Source organism: Capra hircus, chromosome 16 (genome assembly GCF_001704415.2).
Source record: "Capra hircus breed San Clemente chromosome 16, ASM170441v1, whole genome shotgun sequence".
Taxonomy (NCBI): domain Eukaryota; kingdom Metazoa; phylum Chordata; class Mammalia; order Artiodactyla; family Bovidae; genus Capra; species Capra hircus.
Genome location: NC_030823.1, coordinates 44284919 through 44303308, shown reverse-complemented (window position 1 = coordinate 44303308; position 18390 = coordinate 44284919). Strand labels below are relative to the sequence as shown.

At 55.2% G+C, this 18390-nt stretch overlaps 1 protein-coding gene across 2 annotated transcripts in view; it reads left to right on the top strand.

Moving 5' to 3' along the window:
• Positions 1-18390, top strand: part of CAMTA1 (calmodulin binding transcription activator 1) — a 979917-nt gene that overhangs the window by 842374 nt on the left and 119153 nt on the right. For both annotated transcript variants that reach the window (XM_018060410.1, XM_018060411.1), the window contains exon 7: positions 12894-13047. In XM_018060410.1, the coding sequence (XP_017915899.1) occupies positions 12894-13047 (154 nt within the window). The remainder of the gene's footprint in view (positions 1-12893; positions 13048-18390) is intronic.

The window sequence follows — 18390 nt, the reverse complement described above, 5'->3', positions numbered from 1 at the left end:
GACACCGAGCATCTTGGTACCTCCAAGAGAGAGATGACCCCCAATCTCCTGCCCTCCTTCTGTAACACCTTACGGATCAGCCATCCAGGAACTAATGTTGCCCATTAAAAAAAAAAAAATCTATTTCATATTATTTCAGCCCATGTCTCCCTGGAGATAATGAGTCTCCTACATTAACTGCCCGCTGTGCAGAGTTTGTGCTTAAATTGCCTCCCTGAGCTCCAGGGGGTTACCCATATTCTTAGTATTTGGGAATCTGGAGAGGAAAAACATGCCTTTACCTTCTTCTCCTTTTTCTGACCTGGAAGACTTGAGTCACATTTCCTCTCAGCATTTTGTCTTTCTGGCCAGAAAAATCCTTATCTTCTTTCCAGCATGGCCACCCACGCCTCCACAAGGGAGCCTCCCCTCGCCCCTGCACTCACTGCCCCAGGTCAAGGTTTGCAATAAAGAGCCTTCGTGCCAGGAGCTCCAGCCTTGGTCCTTCCTGGTCCCAGCCATGACTCTGGACACTGGCTTCTAGAAACCCCAGGTGTCTTCCTGAGTGGACAGGCCCACCAGCCTCCACAGGCAATTTGTGTTATTCTTTTTTTTCTTTAATTTAGTTCTTCCTAGCATCCTTTTATAAAATTTTGACTTACTTATCTGTGGCTGCTCTGGGTCTTTGTTGCTGCGTGAGGGCTTCTCTGGTTGTAGTGAGCAGGGGCTTCTCATTGCAGTGGTTTCTCTTGTTGTGGAGCACGGCTCTGGAGCACAGGCTCAGCAGTTGTGGCCCATGGGCTTAGTTGCTCCAAGGCACATGGAATCTTCCGGGACCAGGGATTGAACCCGTGTCCCATGCATTGGCAGACCTTGACCACTGGACCACTAGGGAAGTCCTGAACCCTCTTTTCTGACTCCCAGGCCCTCCCCTCTTTGTGACTCCCTGTAGCCTTCCCATCATGACATTGGTTTTCCCTCCTGGCTTGGGGATAGTGGTGAGCAGAGGCACAGCCCATCAAACCCACCCATGACCAAGTGTGGAGGAGCGGGTGCCAGGCAGAGTCCATGCTGACCCAGCAGGAGCCAGCACGTCAGGGCCTTGGCCTTGGTGAACAGGGCGGTGCCAGGCTCAGAGCCCAGACTGGATTAACCCATCCTCAAGGTGCCCCCACCTTCCACACTCAGGACAAAGTTTAATGGCGCAAAATGCATGCATTCTCAGTCACTTCAGTTGTGTCGGACTCTTTACAACCCCACTGGACTGTAGCCCTCCGGATTCCTCTGTCCGTGGGATTCTCCAGGCAAGAATACTGGAGTGGGTTGCCATTCCCTTCTCCAGGGGATCTTCCCAACCCAGGGTTCAAACCGGAATCTCTTATGTCTTCTGCATTGGCAGGCAGGTTCTTTACCACTAGCGCCACCTGGGAAGCCCAATGGCACAAAAAGCATCTCTTTAATTAAAAACTAGTTTCGAGCAGCTTCCAGGGCCCTGCGCTTCCCGCACACCGGGTGCCATCTGTCACTTTGCACCCACTAAACAAGTCCTCTCACAACCGATCACAAATGATGTGGCGCTTCATCACCCGGGACAGTTTAGCATCATCTGCAAACAGGGAGATATTATTGGGAATTTCTTCCCCCAAAGCATAATGATTTTAAGTAAGACATGGCCTGGTCCTGGGCCAGCGTGAATCTCCTGGCTTCCATTTGTCCATCCAGAAACGTGCCCACACATCCCACCCCAGGTGTGGTGGGGCCTCGAGGTCCACCTGCACAGTTAAACCTTCTCCCCAGTGGCATCCTCCAGGATGGCTTGACCTTCCAGGGGCCTTTGGATAGAACCTGCTTGGAGGCTTTCAGAAAGTCTGGACCAGCAGCATCCATTGAGTCCAGGCATCTTTACCTTCCCGGGCTGAGCGACACATTCTCCACTTCAGTGTCCCTGGGTGGTCAGGACGGTACCAGCTGTGATTTCCCACAATTCGTGTGTTTTCCCTACATCACCTGTGGGTGAAAGAGGACCGAGCTGGCCATCCCCTAAGCCGGCAGGGTTCCTGGAAGCCCACACCAGGTGGAAATTGTTTAACTGTATTCCCATGACTGGAAAATTCTGGTAATTGTGTAACAGCAGCAGCCACAGCACTCAGCAGTTACCCAGGGTTTTTCATCTTTAGACCACTTTACCCACATTAACTAATTAAGTCTCCCAGCCTCCCTCCAAAGCGGGGATGGGCTGCAGGCCCCGGACTCCCCCTGGTGCACATGTGGACTTAATGAGGGCCACCTGGCGGAGGGGCCGCGGGAGCTCCTAAAGGCTGCTAGCTTCTTCCCCTGCTTGGAGCAGGAGATGAGGCCCCACGTGAGGCCCCCACTCGTCTCCAGGTCCCCTCTCTGCTGAGCACTGGCAGAGGAGCAAGGAGGTTCTCTGTGTCTCCTGCCCCCTGGGATGGCAGCAGGGCATCTGGTACCCAGCCAGGGATGTGGGCCTGGCTCCCAGGAAGCCCGCAACTGTCAGCTGATTTTGCCTATTGCTGGGGACACCCGGGGCACCTCTTTCATATCCTACTCTGCCTCCTTTCTTTCTCTTCTGGGTTCTTCAACCGGCCCCAACTCTGGGGACCTGCTTCTGCCCTCCTCCCAGTTGCCAGGTGCTCAGCTCCAGGTGTCCCCAACCTCCCCCCAAACTCTACAGCCCTCCCTGACCACGTAGGGTGTCCTGACCACCACAGGTCCTTGACACTGAGACAGGGGCTCTGCCACCTTGGCCGTGCCCCCTGGAGCCACAGCCACCCCGCCTTGCCACTGTCCAGCAGCTCCCAGTGTCCCACAGACCCAGCCAGGCTCCCTGGATCTGTTTATGCTCTGGTGCAGCACTGTCTTCATTGTGGCTGCTCAGGGCATCGAGGCTAGGTCCGCAGCCCTCCACCTGCTGTCCGGAGAGCTCCCTTGGAGCCCCAGGCCCCCCGTGGAGGGGCGGTGATACTGGCATGGAGCTCAGGGCTGGGTTGAATCACGGAGTCCTGAGCATGAGAGTCTGCAGCCCTCAAACACATGACAACGGTACCTGCTTCTGTGGGTTGTTGAAGGCAGTGAATAACGAGACCTTCATGGGGCTTAAAGGTGGGGCCCACACAGCACTGACACTCAGAAAGCAATCTTTGCAAATAGAGGCGCCCATCGGGAGGTGCATTCTAGGGGTACAGGCATGGTCCTGCCCCCCTCAGAAGCATCCAGCACACCTCCAGAGATAGTGGTAAAATGTGGACTCAGTCATGGGAACAGCTGGGTTTGCCTAGGCAGGGAAAAGACAACGAGGAGGGTCTGGTGGGCTGCAGGGGCTGACAGACCCCTGGAGGCCTAAGGGGGACCGTGGTCCCACCCCATACCTTTACCCAGGGCAGCGGACAGGTGGCAGGCCGCCCAGAGCAGCTGGAGCCCATGTGAGAGGATTTCTCTCCGCTTTGCACTGTGGTGACACCCCTGGCCCTGAGCTGCCTGGTATCATCATTTATTCCTTCTCTAATAAATCCTGCCCTTCTTTCTGCCGGCTTTGCACTCCTGTTTTATGGGCGCCTAGCCTCGTTCATAAAGCACCCAGGTATGGGGAAGTCTCTGCCTCTGATGATCAGAGGGCTCTCAGAATCTGCTCGGACGATGAATGCAACCACAGAATGGACTCACGAATACTGCAGACTTGCTTTCTGCCTCCTGCCTCCTCCCAGGCCGGTGGCGCTCAGTCCCGGCCCCCGGCCCCTCCCCCCAGCCCTAGTGGGGAGGTGTGTGGCCACTATTACATGCTATTATGACTTTCTGGGTAATGTATACATTTTCACCATCACACGGCCTCTCTCCTTCATTTTTCATGAGAACTGGCACGAGATTAATGACCGAGCCACTGAAGAAACGGAGCGCCATGCCACCCTGATTTATTGAACACTTAGCGTTGATGAAGCTGCAAACAAGAGTCAAACAGATGTTGCAGCTGCATTTTTCTTTATCAAAACCAACAGCTTTTTGCATTTTTAACCACTTCTTGCACCACCATCCCGCTAACTCCACAGAAAGGGGAGCTGTCTGCCGCTTCCTGGCCGGAGGCTAGGAGCCGGGGCTGCAGCTGCAGGACCCCTGGTGTCCAGGCGCCTGGGCCACCACTGGCTGAGGCCAGGAGGATATGTGCTCCCGAAGGTTCTCGCTCCGGGCCACTTGGGTCTCCGGTGAAATCGCATTGCTTTCCGCCAATTCCAGGGCCTGCACTACAAACCCTGGAGTGGCCCTGACCTATAGGAGGCACAGGGCTCCGTTTCCCCCTGCAAACTGGAAAGCATCCCCACCTGCATCTCAAACCAGTAACAGATCACAAACGCCCATTCTAATCAGCCGTGGGTCAGGCCCCTCCGAGCCCCTTACCTGCCTCGCCTCCCTGCCAACAAGGTTAAGACCACATGTACACTCATCTCTTCCAACCTAAGGAGCAGGCGTGAGGGCTCAGCCAGATCAAGTGTTTGCCATTTATGCATGCTTCTGCACCCCAGCCCTCAGCAATTGGAGCCAGAAGTCCCAGGAGCCATGGGCATCACCTCAAGGTTGGAAGTCAGAGCTCTCCAGGGACAAGCTTGGCATCCCCAACCCCCAGTCTTTGCACCACCTCCACCCACTGGTTGCCACTACCCTCACTTCTCACATCTCTGTTGAGCGCCTTGGTCTATTCCCTTTTCTCTCTCCTTCTCCCACTCTGCCTTCGCCTCTTCTTCCTGACCCATGAGGTCCAGCCCTCCAGGCCTGCATTCCCCCTGGCTGCCACCTCCCTGGGTTCTCACACCTCTGTTGAGCACCTTGGTCTATTTCCTTTCCGCTCTCCTTCTCCCACCCTGCCTCCACCTCCCCTTCCAGCTTCGGCCCTGGCCTGAGGTCCAGCCCTCCAGGCCCACATTCTGCCATGATGCAGGGGACTGAGTTCAGTTCCCCCTCGGGGCTGTGCTAAAAGGACCTGTGGGAGCAAGCAGAGAAACACCTGGCAGCCATTCCCCACCCGATGCTCTCCTGGGCTGCTGCACCCAGCTCGCCTCGGCCACCAGGGTCTAAGGATCTGTCCTGTTTGCAGCAAGAGCTGTTACAAATTAACTCAGATCATTGATGCTGCCGTTGGCACCCTGGCTGCCCCCTCCACTGCTGTCCCAGCCACTAACACCCCGCTAGAGCATCAGCCCTCGTGGAAGAGCAGAATGGGGGGTGCTTTCTTTTTCACAGCAGTCTCCCCTCCTGAAATTCCCATCACCTGTAATTAAGATTAAATCTACTTCCCCCTACCAGTCCAATGCCCTTCTCCTGCCTGCCTCTCCCCAACCTGCTCAGCCTGAGAGCAAGGAATCCACCCCAGTCCCATGTCTGTCCATGGGTACCCCAGCAGCCTGGTGTACCCAGGTCAGGAAAGACAGCTGTGGTCATAGATGCCAGGAAAGGGGCATTCTGGAGAGGGGAGGGCTGTGGGGACAGTGTACCCAGCTGGTCAGGTTTCCTTAGAAACCTGGTGGTCACCTGTAAGCAGCTCAAATGCCTGGTGAGCCTCAGGCCAGGCCAGGGGAATGGGCCCCAGGGGAAAGGGACCCAGAAACTACAGAGGGCCCTGCCTTTCAGCAACTGCTAACGGTGGTTTCCCTTGACTTTGAGCTCTATCAGTGGTTCCTAAACTGTGTTCCAGGAAACACTTGGGTCCCAAGAGGTGGTCAGGTTCATGGTCAAGCTTGGAAATCCTGCCTGCACAAGGCCCACCCAGCGATCCTCCCGGGCAGGGTATCCCCAAGGTTCTTAGAAGTCCTGCAGCTAAGGAGCTGATTTCACTTTAGCCCCACATGCTTTCTGCAGAACATTCTCACAACCCCTCCTGGGCCAGCTTCCGTGTGTCCCCCCAGCTCAGGTGAAACACTCCAACTAGGAAAGATGCTTTAGGGGACAAGCCCTAACTCGGCCCCAGGAGACCCTCTTCTACCAGCTCTAGCTCACAGTTCTCTGGCTGGCAGGCCCAGCCCACAGCCTGGAACTAGGCCCGTAGCAAGTTCTAACCTCCCATTTCTAGTAAAACTTGAGGAGAAGCTGGGTTGAGGACCAGCTGAAGGGAAACCAGACGAAGGGAGCTGCTCCACACCACTCCTCCCCCAGCAGGGCCTGGGCTCTGGGGGCGGCTGAGTGGCCCCTACCCTCAGCACTCAGCAGGTGGACAGCACCCCCCTCTGGGCTCTGTGAGCCAGCCCTGAACAGGACAGAGCCCAGACACTGGAGTTCTCCCTTCCAGGTGGGAAAACAGGCCAAACCCAGCTGTGACTGCTCAGAAATGTGAACCGGGGTGGGTGCCACAGTAAGGAAAATAAAGGCTGCGAAGGCAGTAGGGCCCTAGGCGGGAGTAGGGAGGCACCATGCGAGGTTGGGGGTGTCTCTGAATACAGTGTCCAAGAGGAGCTGGCATTGAGACTCGGGTGGCGAGGAGCACATCAGTCAGAGAGAGCAGCTCAGGAGAGAATGAAGGCAGCAGGGGCAGGGTGAGCCCAGGGGAGCACGGATGACTGGAAAGGGAAACAGATGGCAGGTCCCCGGGACCAAGTCAGGAGGGTGGGGTTCATTCTTGGGCCAGGGAGCCGGTGCCGGAATCCTAGGGTCCACCGGCTAGTGTCCGAAGAAGGATGCGGAGGAGAGCAGGGAGGAGAGGAGGGAGGAAGGGGGGAGATGCAGGTGGACGGTCTGTGTGGCAGGGGGTGGGGCTCCGACCAGGTGGTCTCCAGAGTGTGGGGCCAAGTGAGGTGGGGGCAGGCTTACTTGGGGATGGAAAATTGATGGAACTTGGTGACGGGTGGATTGGAGCGAGAGACAGAGAGGAGAAAGACTTTAACTGGGGCCACTGTGGGGAAGTGGTGCCATTCGTTATCAGGTGAAGCCGGGGTGGCCAGGCGTGGGGAGTGCAGCCATAAGGCTGGGTCACGTGAGTCGGGGGCATTCTGAGGCCCCTCCATGGGCGATGGGACAGGTGAGCTTGGAGCAGAGCAGGGAGGTGGGGCTGGAGGGGGAAATAAAGGCTTCCTTGGAACATGGCAAGTGGAAGGCCGTGAAGCTGGAGGAGGGCAGTAAGGGGTCAGGGGACAAAGACCCCGCTGTGAGGCCTGAGGAGGAAGGGACAAGACAGGCGAAAGAGGAAAATCTGGATGGACGGACTATCCAGTGGAGAAGGTGTGCATTGTAAGTGGGTAAACTGCCTGTTAGAAGCTTGCTCTGGTCATTCTCTCCAGAAAAACACCAGGGTTTTGTTTGGTTTGGGGTTTGGTGGCAACTAGTAGTTAGAAGATCAGGATTCTCCAGGATGGGACTTTGAACCTCACAAAGGCCCCATCACAGCCCCTGCAACAGAAGAGTGGGGGCTCTGTCCACTCATAGGTGAAGAGCTCAAAAGGGAGGAAGGGGGTCTCCTAGTCCATAGCTCCACCCAGAAAATTCTGGAACTTCTCTGAGAATTTCTTTACTGGGGTATAGTTGATGTAAAATGTTGCGTTAGTTTCAGGTATACAGCAAAGTGAATCGGTTATACATACACATATATCCACTCATGTTTAGCTTCTTTCCCCATATAGGCCATTACAGAGTTACTGAATAGAGTGCCCTGTGCTATAACGTAGGTCCTTTTTGCGTATGCGTGTGTTAGCCGCTCAGTCACGTCCAGCTTTTTGTGAGACGGTGGACTGTAGCTTGCCAGGCTTATTACTTATCTACATTTGTTGTCATCGTTCAGTCACTAAGTCATATCTGGCTCTGCGACCCCATGGACGGCAGCACACCATGTCTGCCTGCCCTTCCCCATCTCCGGAGCTTGCTCAAACTCATGTCCGTCGAGTCACGGGTGCCATCCAGCCATCTCATCCTCTGTCGTCCCCTCCTCCCCCTGCCTTCAGTCTTTTCCAGCATCAGGGTCTTGCCCAGCGAGCTGGCTGTTCACATCAGGTGGCCAAAGTGTTGGAGCCATCTGCATAGTGGTGTGTATATGTCAGTCCCAACCTCCCAGGTTATCTCTCCCCCTTCTCACTCCCTGGTGACCATAAGTTTGTTTTCTACATCTGTACCTCTGTTTTTGTTTTGGGTAAGTTCATTCATAGCCTCATTTTTTTAGATTCCACATATAAGTGATATCATATGATTTTTGTCTTTCTCTGTCTGACTTATTTCATTCAGTATGACAATCTCTGGGTCCAATCATGTTGCTGCAAATGGCATTTTTTCATTCTTTTCTATGGCTGAGTAATATCCCACTGTGTATCTGTACCTCTGTGGACGGACACTAATGTTACTTCCATGTCTTGACTATTATGAGTAGTGCTGCTATGAACATTGAGGCGCATGTATCTTAAGTTCTAGTTTTCTCTGGGTATATGCCCAGGAGTGGGATTGCAGGATCATATAGTGGGTCTATTTTTAGTTTTTTTAAGGAACATCCATACTGTGGAATTTCTCTGAGACTTTCTCTTAACCTCGGCTTCCCTTCCACAGCCGCTCCATCAGGCCTCCCCCAGGCCTTTAACAGCAGACAGGCCTCCTGGACACTCAGGGAGGTCATTTCAAAGGCCACTCTCACCTTGCAGGGTCGGCCTGTAGTGTCTTCATGGAAATTCTGTATCCCAGAGCAGAGCCTCTGGCTGAGAACTCAGACCTGCAAGGTCTGACCTGGGTGGTAAATCCTGGGGAACCCTTAGAGGATGTCTGCTTGAGGTGGGGACAGGGAGATGAAGGCAGGCTGGCTTCACAATGGTCTAGGACCGAGAGTCTGGGTGGGTCTGGTGGAGTGCATCCTCGGTCGTGTCCCCTGGAGCCAGCCTGCCCCAGCTGGCTGGCAGCTCCCTACTCATTCAGGATCTGACACTGTTATGAGCTCCCCCATGAAACTGAAGCATTGGAGCTCTACGCCTAATATATTTTTCTGCCAGAAACACCCAATAAAATGTACAACTAATGAATAAAATCGCAACGTTGCCAAGAAGTGATGTGTGCCCCCAATTTCCAAAAATACCTCAATCACTCTGTGTCTTAAAACCGGCCTCAAGCCAGGAAGTCATTACTTAAAATTCAACTCAGGAGTTTCAGCTGCGGGAACCCCAGGCCCTGGGATGGAATTTGTGCTAAAGATATAAACCATGATGCAGCCCGCTTCTCCCTTTCCTAATCCCAAACCCAGCCTCCTTGCAGCCATCAGGGACTGAGGCTATCGAGGCCGCCGAGAAGCATAAGGAAGGCCTAGAATGGAGGCACCTGGGAAGGAGATGTACGCGTTGGGTGTATTGAGAGGGGCCGTGGTGGATCTTGAGTCCCTACGTCACTGGCAGCAGGCAGAGCATCCACAGACCACTGGATGTGTGAACTCCTGAAATGCAGTGTTGATGCACCTTGGGCATTCTTCAGGGCTGGGAGTAGAGAAGCGCGTGTGTGCATGCTCACTTGTTCAGTCGTGTCCGACTCTTTGTGATCCCTGGACTGCAGCCCACCAGGTCCTCCGCCCATGGGGTTCTCCAGGTGAGATGCTGGAGTGGGCCGCCAGTCCCTCCTCCAGGGGCCCTGTGTATCCTGCACTGGCAGGCAGGTTCTTTACCCGTGAGCCACCTGGGAAGCCCCAGCCTTCATCAGATTCTCAGAGGCCTTAGGCCCAGAAAAGGTTAAGAGTCAGCCTTGCCTTTAGCTTTCTATGAACACCCCATGCTCAGAGAAGCTGCCCTGCCCTTCGAAGACACTGAAAAGTAAAGCCAGGTGTCACTGGAACACAAGTATGGAAAGAGTAAGAACAGAGTATCCAAAGTTAGCCTCATGCAGTCCTGCAAAAGTGAAATGAGCAGCAGGCGTTGCCCAACACAGTGATAGCTCCCAGGCCTCATCCCTGTTGTGGAGCAGATAAAGAGGTGCACAGACTATTGAGACACAAACCCAATCTCCACCTTGCTGTGGTGGAAGTACAGAGGGTGAGGTGTCCAGAAGGGCTTCCTGGAGGAGGAGGCAAGCCTTGTGCCTGTCTTCATAGGGTAGGTGGAAGCTGGTTATGCAGAAATGGATTTGGACCCAGAAGGAAGGGATGGGGCTTCCTGAATTAGGAGAGTCCAAGTGCCACAGGGCAGGAACTCAAGTTCTGGGAGTTTCAATGCAAGGTGAGGGTTGCCCTTTGCTCCCCAGGTCCCCACCTGCCCGCCCACCCACCACCATGCCCTCCCACAGCTTTTTCAAGCACCCAGGCTGTGCTCAGTGGGGCAGTGGGGCAGGAAGTTGTGGGTCTTTCATCTCTCAGACATCTGGCATTCTGGCTTCCTCCCTGCAGGGCCGGGCTCCTGCTCCTGGGGCTGGGATCAGAGGAAGCCCTGGGGTCCCTGTGTCCCTTTGATCTTTACTCTGTCTTGCTCAGCAGCTGGCGCTGCTGTCTGGCCAGGCACAGGCTCAGGCAGGAGCTCCCAGCCTGGGGAGGCCAGCGTGCTGGTTGGTAGGAAGGACACAGGGCTGGAACGCGGGGGTATGGCCGCTCACCTCCTGGACTACCCCATCCAGGCCACGAGCATGGCAGGTCTAGCCAGCCCACCTGCCTCGTGGGCATATTGCAAGGATGAAGCAAAACAGGAAATGGGAAAGCAGTTAGGCCGGACAAAGAGAGGCCACCAGATCTCAGCAGGACTTGAAAGCAGAGTCAGAACCCTGACTTCCAGCCCTGCCTTCTGTCCGTTGCTAGGCACACAGTTTCAGGCACACAACTTTGCTGGGCTTCAGGGTCCTCACTGTAGACAGGGGTGCACTGCCCTGCCCAGCCCGCCTTCCCGGCTTGCACAGCCACCAAATGAGATAATGGATGGAAAGTGCTTTGAGAAGAAGAAAGTGTGGTGCCGATGTCAGGGATTATCATTATTATTAAGAAGCATGATTACTGCAATCTAGAAACGCCGCCATTAACGAGAAGCTCCTGTTCATGTTGATTTAATTTCCTGGTTAACTGAGCGTTGGCCAGAAAAAACCTCTGCGTTTCAACCCTTATTGACAATCTTTTAAAATGATGCCAGTGTACCTTCCTGCACTGGTCGTGGTGTCATCTTGAGTCTTTATTTATTAACGCATTGATTGAGTCACAGAGTGCTGTATTACTCTTGCTCTGATCAGATCCGAAAAGGTGATGGCAGACTCAAGCCACTCCATGATGGGGGTCCTTACACCCACCCACCCAGGACTCCTCTTGTTGGGTATTAGAAGGGAAAAGTCAAAGAGATGGATCTGGCAACTAGCAGAGGATGGGGTCTTCCAAGTGGCTTTTTTTTTTTTTCCAAGTGGCTTTTCTATAATTTCCTGCTGTACTTGATATATTATCATATGTTTCTTGATGCGTCAAAAAATACTTTCTGGGACTTCCCTGATGGTCCAGTGGTAGACTCCACGTGTCCACTGCAGGGGACTTAGGTTCTATCACTGGTTGGGGAACTAAGATCCTGCGTGCCACACAGCATGGCCGAAAAAAGAAAGGAAAGCAAAGAAATACTTTCTTACTGGGGTAGAAGGCCTTTCTGGGTTTATTCAGTGACATGGCTGCTTTTTCTTAACAACCTTATCAGGCCCAATGTGGCCCAATGAGCAGCTTGGCCTTCTGGGATGGGGCGGGGGGGGGGGGTGGTCCACTGAAAGCCACAGAGGGGCCTGTGGTCTTTGCAATGTATCTGCTTCCCCACAAAAGGCCCCTTGGCAAGTGGCTACCAGAGCTGGTGATGGGCAGAGAGCAATGGAGGGCACTTTGAGTTGGAACTGATGGGAAGAGGCTGACCCATCTCAATAAAACCATTTGAGGACAAAACTATGTCTTCAGCATCTTCACGGAGAGAGTTCTTTCCACTTATAAGATCCAGAGATTTCCGAGGAGGAGTTTTCAAAGACTCTGCATGACAGCTATCTCCTGGGTGATGCTTGAGCAGGGAGACCACAGGCTGAGGGGCAGAAGGGTATCCAACTCTTAGAAGCGGGTGCCTTGGACTTCCTCAGTGGTCCAGGGGTTAAGATACCATGCTTCCACTGCAGGGGGCACGGATTCGATCCCTAGTGGGGCAAGTTCCATGTGCCACACAGGAGGGCCGAAAATAAATGATGCTTGTGTGTTAAGTTCCAGGAACTCCATTTCTCCCATAGGAGGAGGGAGGTGGTGATGCCCATGTTGGGGGAGTCCAGAGAGTTGCAATGGGGAAGTGCATGTAGAGCACAGATCAGGGGCCGGTGCTGCTGGGCAGCTGTGGGCACAGGTGCTGGATGTGGGGCTGGAAATACTTTTACCTCATATGTGGTCCTTAATTACATCTTCCCAGGTGACAGAATGGTAAAAAAAAACTTCACCTGCCAATGCACGAGATGGGGATTCCATCCCTAGGTTGGGGAAGGTTCTCTGCAGGAGGAAATGGCAACCCACTCCAGTATTCTTGCCTGAAAAATTCCATGGACAGAGGAGCCTGGCAGACTACAGTCCATGGCGTCCTGAAGAGTCACACACAACTGAGCCACTGAGCACGTGTAGTCTTTAGTTATGCATGAAGCTACTCACATGTGGATCAGTGGGCCTCAACTCAGGGCAATTTTGGTGCCCCAAGGGGCAATGGGCAAAATCTGGAGATTTGAGGAAGGAGGCAGTGCTTAATGGCCTCTGGCAGGTGATCGCCAGAGGTGCTACTGGTGGGCATCCTGCATTTCACAGGGCGGCCCCCACAACAGGGAATGAGCTGGTTTAATGGTGAGTGGTGCCCAGGTTGAGAAAGCCCAGCATGGGGATCCACAGCCTGTCCAGGCCTGCTGGGGTGACCGTGGGTGGGGTGACCGTGGGTGGGGTGACCGTGGGCAGGCTCCCAGCCACCCTTATGCTGCCAAGTGTCTGTGCTCTCCCCCAGAACCCCGACATCGTCCTGGTGCACTACCTGAACGTGCCGGCCATCGAGGACTGCGGCAAGCCCTGCGGCCCCATCCTCTGCTCCATCAACACCGACAAGAAGGAGTGGGCGAAATGGACAAAGGAGGAGCTCATTGGGCAGCTGAAGCCCATGTGTGAGTAGGCATGGCCAGCCGGCCAGGGTGCGCTGGGGCCCAGCCAGCATCACCCAGATGGGGCCAGAGGTCCTCTGTGGAGTGGAGACCCAGGTGTGGGGGCCCCATTCTGCTCGGATGATGGTGAACTCAGCATTTACAAGGACCCTGCCCAGCCCACAGTCCTTGAGGGGGGACTCCCTAAACCACAGCCAGAACCAGGATGTCAGCCTGCATTACAGATGAGAAACGGGGTTCCAGAGCCCAAAACCCATAGCGAGGAGCAGAGCTGGGAGTGCCCCTGACTGCTGTCTTGCAGGCTGCAGACAGGATCATGGTGGCAGTCCGGGGAGGGAGAGGCCCATGGGCAGAGGATGGGCTGGCTGCCTTCTGGCTTCGGCCCATCTGCTCCCGGGCACAGGGCCTGCCCTGCTCCCAGACGTGGTGACACACAGACGGTGGGAACTGAGCTGGATTTCATTTTGTCAGCGGAGTGATGCTTTCGGGAGCATCTGTCAGGTGCAGATCACTGAATACAAAACACCACGTGCGTCCAGATAGCCGGACGCGGCCAGCGTCTCGTTTCCCCCAGCGGGGTGCATGCATGGCAGGGCTCAGGGAGGACACACCCGAGGAAAGCCGTCCAGCGCATGGGGCCCTGGGTTCTGGAACACTGATCTCACGAGGCTCAGGACAAAGACCAGTCATGATATGGGACCTAACTGTGCTGGTCAAGGGGGCCCTGAGAACCTGTGCCCCCTTGGAAGTGGAGCTGCGGGGAAGAACCACGTAGAGAGCGCCGGTGAAATGTCCTTTCCTGGGGATAGTATCGGATCACTGAGTGTCTGATTCACAGCCAGGTGGCACCTGCAGTGACCAGCTCATCCAAAGAGGCCCTCAGAATCCAGATGAGAATGGCCCCTGCCCCCACCAGCCACAGGTTGAGGATAGAGTCAGGAAGGACAGCGTTCTGTGCAGGGAAAATGTGAAAGTGTTAGTCTCTCAGTCATGTCTGACTCTTTATGACTCCATGGACTGTAGCCCACCAGGCTCCTCTGTCCATGGAATTCTCCAGGCAGGAATACTGGAGTGGAGTGGGTATTCTCCAGGGGATCTTCCCAACCCAGGGGTCAAACCCTGGTCTTCTGCATTACAGGTGGATTCTTTACCATCTGAGCCACCAGGGAAGCCTCTGTGTAGGGAAGTAGATGCCAGTAGGCCAATGGGCCAGCCCCCTCAGAGGCTCTGCCCAAAGACTGAGGTCCCCCCATTCTCTCCTCCTGGACCACATGCCCCAGGTGAGGGTCTGGCTAGCCTGCCCTTGCTGCTGCCACCAGGAACTAAAGCCAGGAGGCCCGGGGTCTTCCAGGCTCGGGTTATGTCCAGTAGAACCCTCCTGAGCTGAAGCCATCTGGTGCCCTCGGGACGGAGCACAGGCTCCTGGGTGTGCATGAAACTCCTCCACTCTCAGGCCCCACGCTGCTGCTCCCGCCCTCCCGGGCTGCTGGCCGGGGGGGGGGGGGGGCGTCCCTCCACAGGAACTGTGGTCTCTCAACCCTCCTCTGCCTGGCTCTCCTCCACCCTCACCTGCTCACCCACCTCATCCTTCCACCTCAGCTTAAACAGTGCCTCTTCCATTGACCATCCCAGACCACCCAGGCTGGACCTCAGCCCCAGCACCCCGGGCCTCCTGACACCTCTCAGGGAGACACTAGACTGAAGCCAGCCTCCCACAGTTAACTGGAAGGGGCCACGCGAGCCTCTGCAAAGCTCCGCAGAGCACCTGGAAACTTGGGAGACGTCCCAGCTCATTCCAAGTCCAGCTCACGGGTACTTCCTGTCTGCTGTTCCTCGGGCGCCCCCACCGTACTGGCACATGCAAGGCTCTCTCTAAATATCTGTAGGGTGCTGAATGAGTGTAACTGGACCCAGCTTGATCCACTGCCCACTGAGTACCTGACAAAGACCCCAGTGGCCAGGCCCTGGCAGCCAGAGCTGCCCGGTGGCACCCTCCACGGCCAGGCTGGGCAGAGTGGAGAGTGAGGTAATGGTGCCAGGGGTCCCGCTCTGAGCCCTGCCCACCCGCCCCTTCCATTCAGTGGTGTCTAAATGTGTAGGGCTTGCCCTTGGCCTTGGGTTTCCTCCCCAGGGCTGCCCACACTTCCTCTTAGCAGAGGCTTGGCTGGGCAGCAGCAAGGACTCGGATAGCCTTGGGCACTGGTGCCACCCAGTCAGGCTAGCTGAGTGAGAGCTGGGCGTTCAGGAGCGGGGTGTGCTGTCTGGTTCCATGACTGCTCCACTGTGTGGCCTCAGGCCCATCACCCACCCTCACTGCACCCCAGTTCCCTTTCTGTAAAGTGAGAGAAAGAGTCCAGCATTCTCTCTACCAAGTCCAGCATCATCCAGCCAGCTCCGTGGGGCTGGGCTTGGCTCCTGGGTTTCTGCAGACCCAGGTCCAAGGCGCTGAGGCCACTATTTCATCCCATGTCCTGAGAGGTTCCAGAGACTGAGTTAGCCAGCGATTAGCCAAGGGGATGTTCCCGAGGAAAGAGACACCTTTTAAGGTGGTCACCATGGTCAGAGGCTCCGGCCTGGGCCCTCCCGGCATATCTCACACACACACCCAGGGGGCCCTTTCCTGTAAGTCACTCCATCACCCCAGTTCCTTCCCCCATTCTCTTGTTTGAGCTGCTTCCTTCCCTCCTCATTGTCTCCACCTCCTCACAACATCCCCTGTCCTCAAAAGGGGCCCTTCCCCGGAAAAGTCACCCTCACCCACAGGAGCTGATAGGAGTGCGTGTCCCCACAGCAGGGGAGGGGATTAAGCCATGAACTCCAGGCGCTGGTTCGGTCCAACCCTGATACCTAACAGGAGGGAACTGTGAGCGCCTTTCCAAAAGCCTGCAGTGCATCATGGGAATTATGTAAAAGTACAGCAAACTCCCCGTAAGTCTAATCACACTTGGCTCTGTGTGTCCAGGGGCAGGAGCAACACAGTGCAGTCACTCGGGGTGTGTGTGTGTGTGTGTGCGTGAGCATGTGTGTGTGGCTCTGGTCACACGTGCACAGCGTGGAAACACGGCCCAGGAAATATGGCTCCAATAAAAGCTTTAGATGCCGATCGGGCTTGGAACACGCACGCAGGGCACCAGCTCTCCGTGTTCAGGGAAAGCAGAGGTGTGTGCTGCGAGCCAGGAAGGCATCAGATTTGGTTCCAGAATCAGGCGTGCCACCCAATGCCGGAGCCAAACACATTAGCTTCATCACATTTTCACATAAATCACATTCCTTCAAAGACTTCACAGTTTGATTTCCTGATGTTTCCAAATTTCCCTGCCCTAAAGCAGAGCTGTCAGTGGTTTAATCAAAATGTTGTGCTTGTCGGGGGTGAAGTGAAACTGCTCCTCAGCCTCTGCCTCACCTGTTGAAGATGGGTGGGAGAATCTCACAGACACCAGCTTCTGTGCCAGACTGACTCCGAGAACCCCACCTCGACTCTTGCAGTGGTGACCTTTTGTCACATGGGGACTTTCTTTCAGTCTGCAAACTGAAAGATGCCTCCTCCAGATTTAAAAAAAAAAAAGAGAAAGAGAGAAAAAATATTCAGATATCTGATAGGAATTCCCAGCAGATTTCCAAGGGTGCTTTCTGTCTTTTGCAATCCCTTCAGCAGTATTTAGAATATGGGTCCTGCTTCTGTGACAAAGATAAAGGGAACAATGGCTTAAATTTTATTTCTTTTACACAGAGCAATTCAGGATTGATAGGGCAGCCTCACAGGGACAGGAATCAGATCGGCTATGCTAGCTCTTTCCAGCTGGTCGCTCTGCCAGTCCTAGGGTATTGCCATCTTTTTTGTGGCTCCAGGATGGCTGCTCCAGCTCCTGCCATCATAACTGCATCCCAACCAGTGGGAAAAGAAGAAGGGGAGCAACTTTCTTAACTTTAAAGACAGGAACCAGAAGTGGCATACAACACTTCCACTCAGATGTCATTGGCTAGAATTCAGTGGTAGTCGCCCCCTCGTTGGCAAGGGAGTCTGGGAAGTGAAGTCTTTTCTAAGTACTGACATCCTAACTTCCTCTGGAAATAAGTTCTCAGTTCTGTAATGAGTCCTTCAGTACAGCCAGGGTGCCTCTTGTAAGGCCTAAGCTGAGAAAGGCCTGGCTCAGCTTAACTCAAGGCCTGAGGATGGCTGCCCTGGGTTCCATCTGTCTGAGGGTTGGAGTTTTTAGAACTCAAGTGAACATGATCAAAGAGTTAGCAGGTCTCATCCTGAAAACCCCAGGGTCTATTGCAGTGCAGCTGGTCTGAGAGAGCACCCGCTTTGGCTCCCACACTGCCATAATGCGAGCAGGGTTGGGCAGGTGGGGTCGGCTCCTTCTAGGTCAACCTTAAGTGGGAACAATGACGGGACAGATGAGCCCGGTGCCTCAGTCCTGCCAGCCTGGCAGGAAACTTGCTCAGTGATCCTTGGCTGCCCAGAACCACAGTGGCCCAGACCCTCCACCCTCAGGAAGCCAGATGGAGCCAGTTCCCTTGGAGTGGACCCTCACCTCTAAGCGCCATGGCATTCTGCCCTGCCCCATTCCTTGGCAGCCTGGGAGGGGATAGGCATGCCAGCCGCTTCCCAGCTAGCAGGTGGCAAGGTTGTTCCATCCAGGGTGAGGGATAAAGGCAGGAGCTCTAAGCTGTGTTCTCAGCCCTTCCCCCAGCTATCCCCACTCAGGGCTCCTCTTGGAGCCCTAGCCAGCCAGGGAGCCCTGCATTGCCCAGCAACCTGGGGCCTTTCCAGAGGCCTGCCCGGCCCCAGAGGCCATCTGGAAGCCCCACCAGCCACCTCTGGGCTTGGCTGTGCTCCAACTGCCTTCTTGGAGCCCCTCTGTTATTGCTCAGGGGTTCCCAGTTCTCAGTAGCACTGGGTGGGCAAAACAGGAGCACCCACGCAAATGTCCACACACTCCCGAGTGCACACAGGCACACACTCAGGGACGTGCTCGAGAGGCAGCAGGGCAGCGCTTGGTTTCCTAGTCCTTCCAGCCACACGAGCCTTCCAGCACCACCACCACCACCACCACCCTGCCTCTGGCGCCGGAAACTAAGACCACAGCCCTAGGTGGAGACACCGGCACCATCTGGGCCAGAGCGAGCACGTGACCGTCCCACCCCACCCCCGAAAGTGGGTGAAGCGGCAGTGGGAGTGAGCGGGCAGATGTGCAGGACAGACCTGGGGGTGGGGGTGGATCCTGCCCTGCTCCCCCCTGACAGCAAGGGGCCTTGCACAGGCCACCCCAGCTCTGAGCAGCACTGTCCTCCTCAGGGCAGGAGGGGTCATGGCAGCCCCATGGCCATCAAACTTCAACG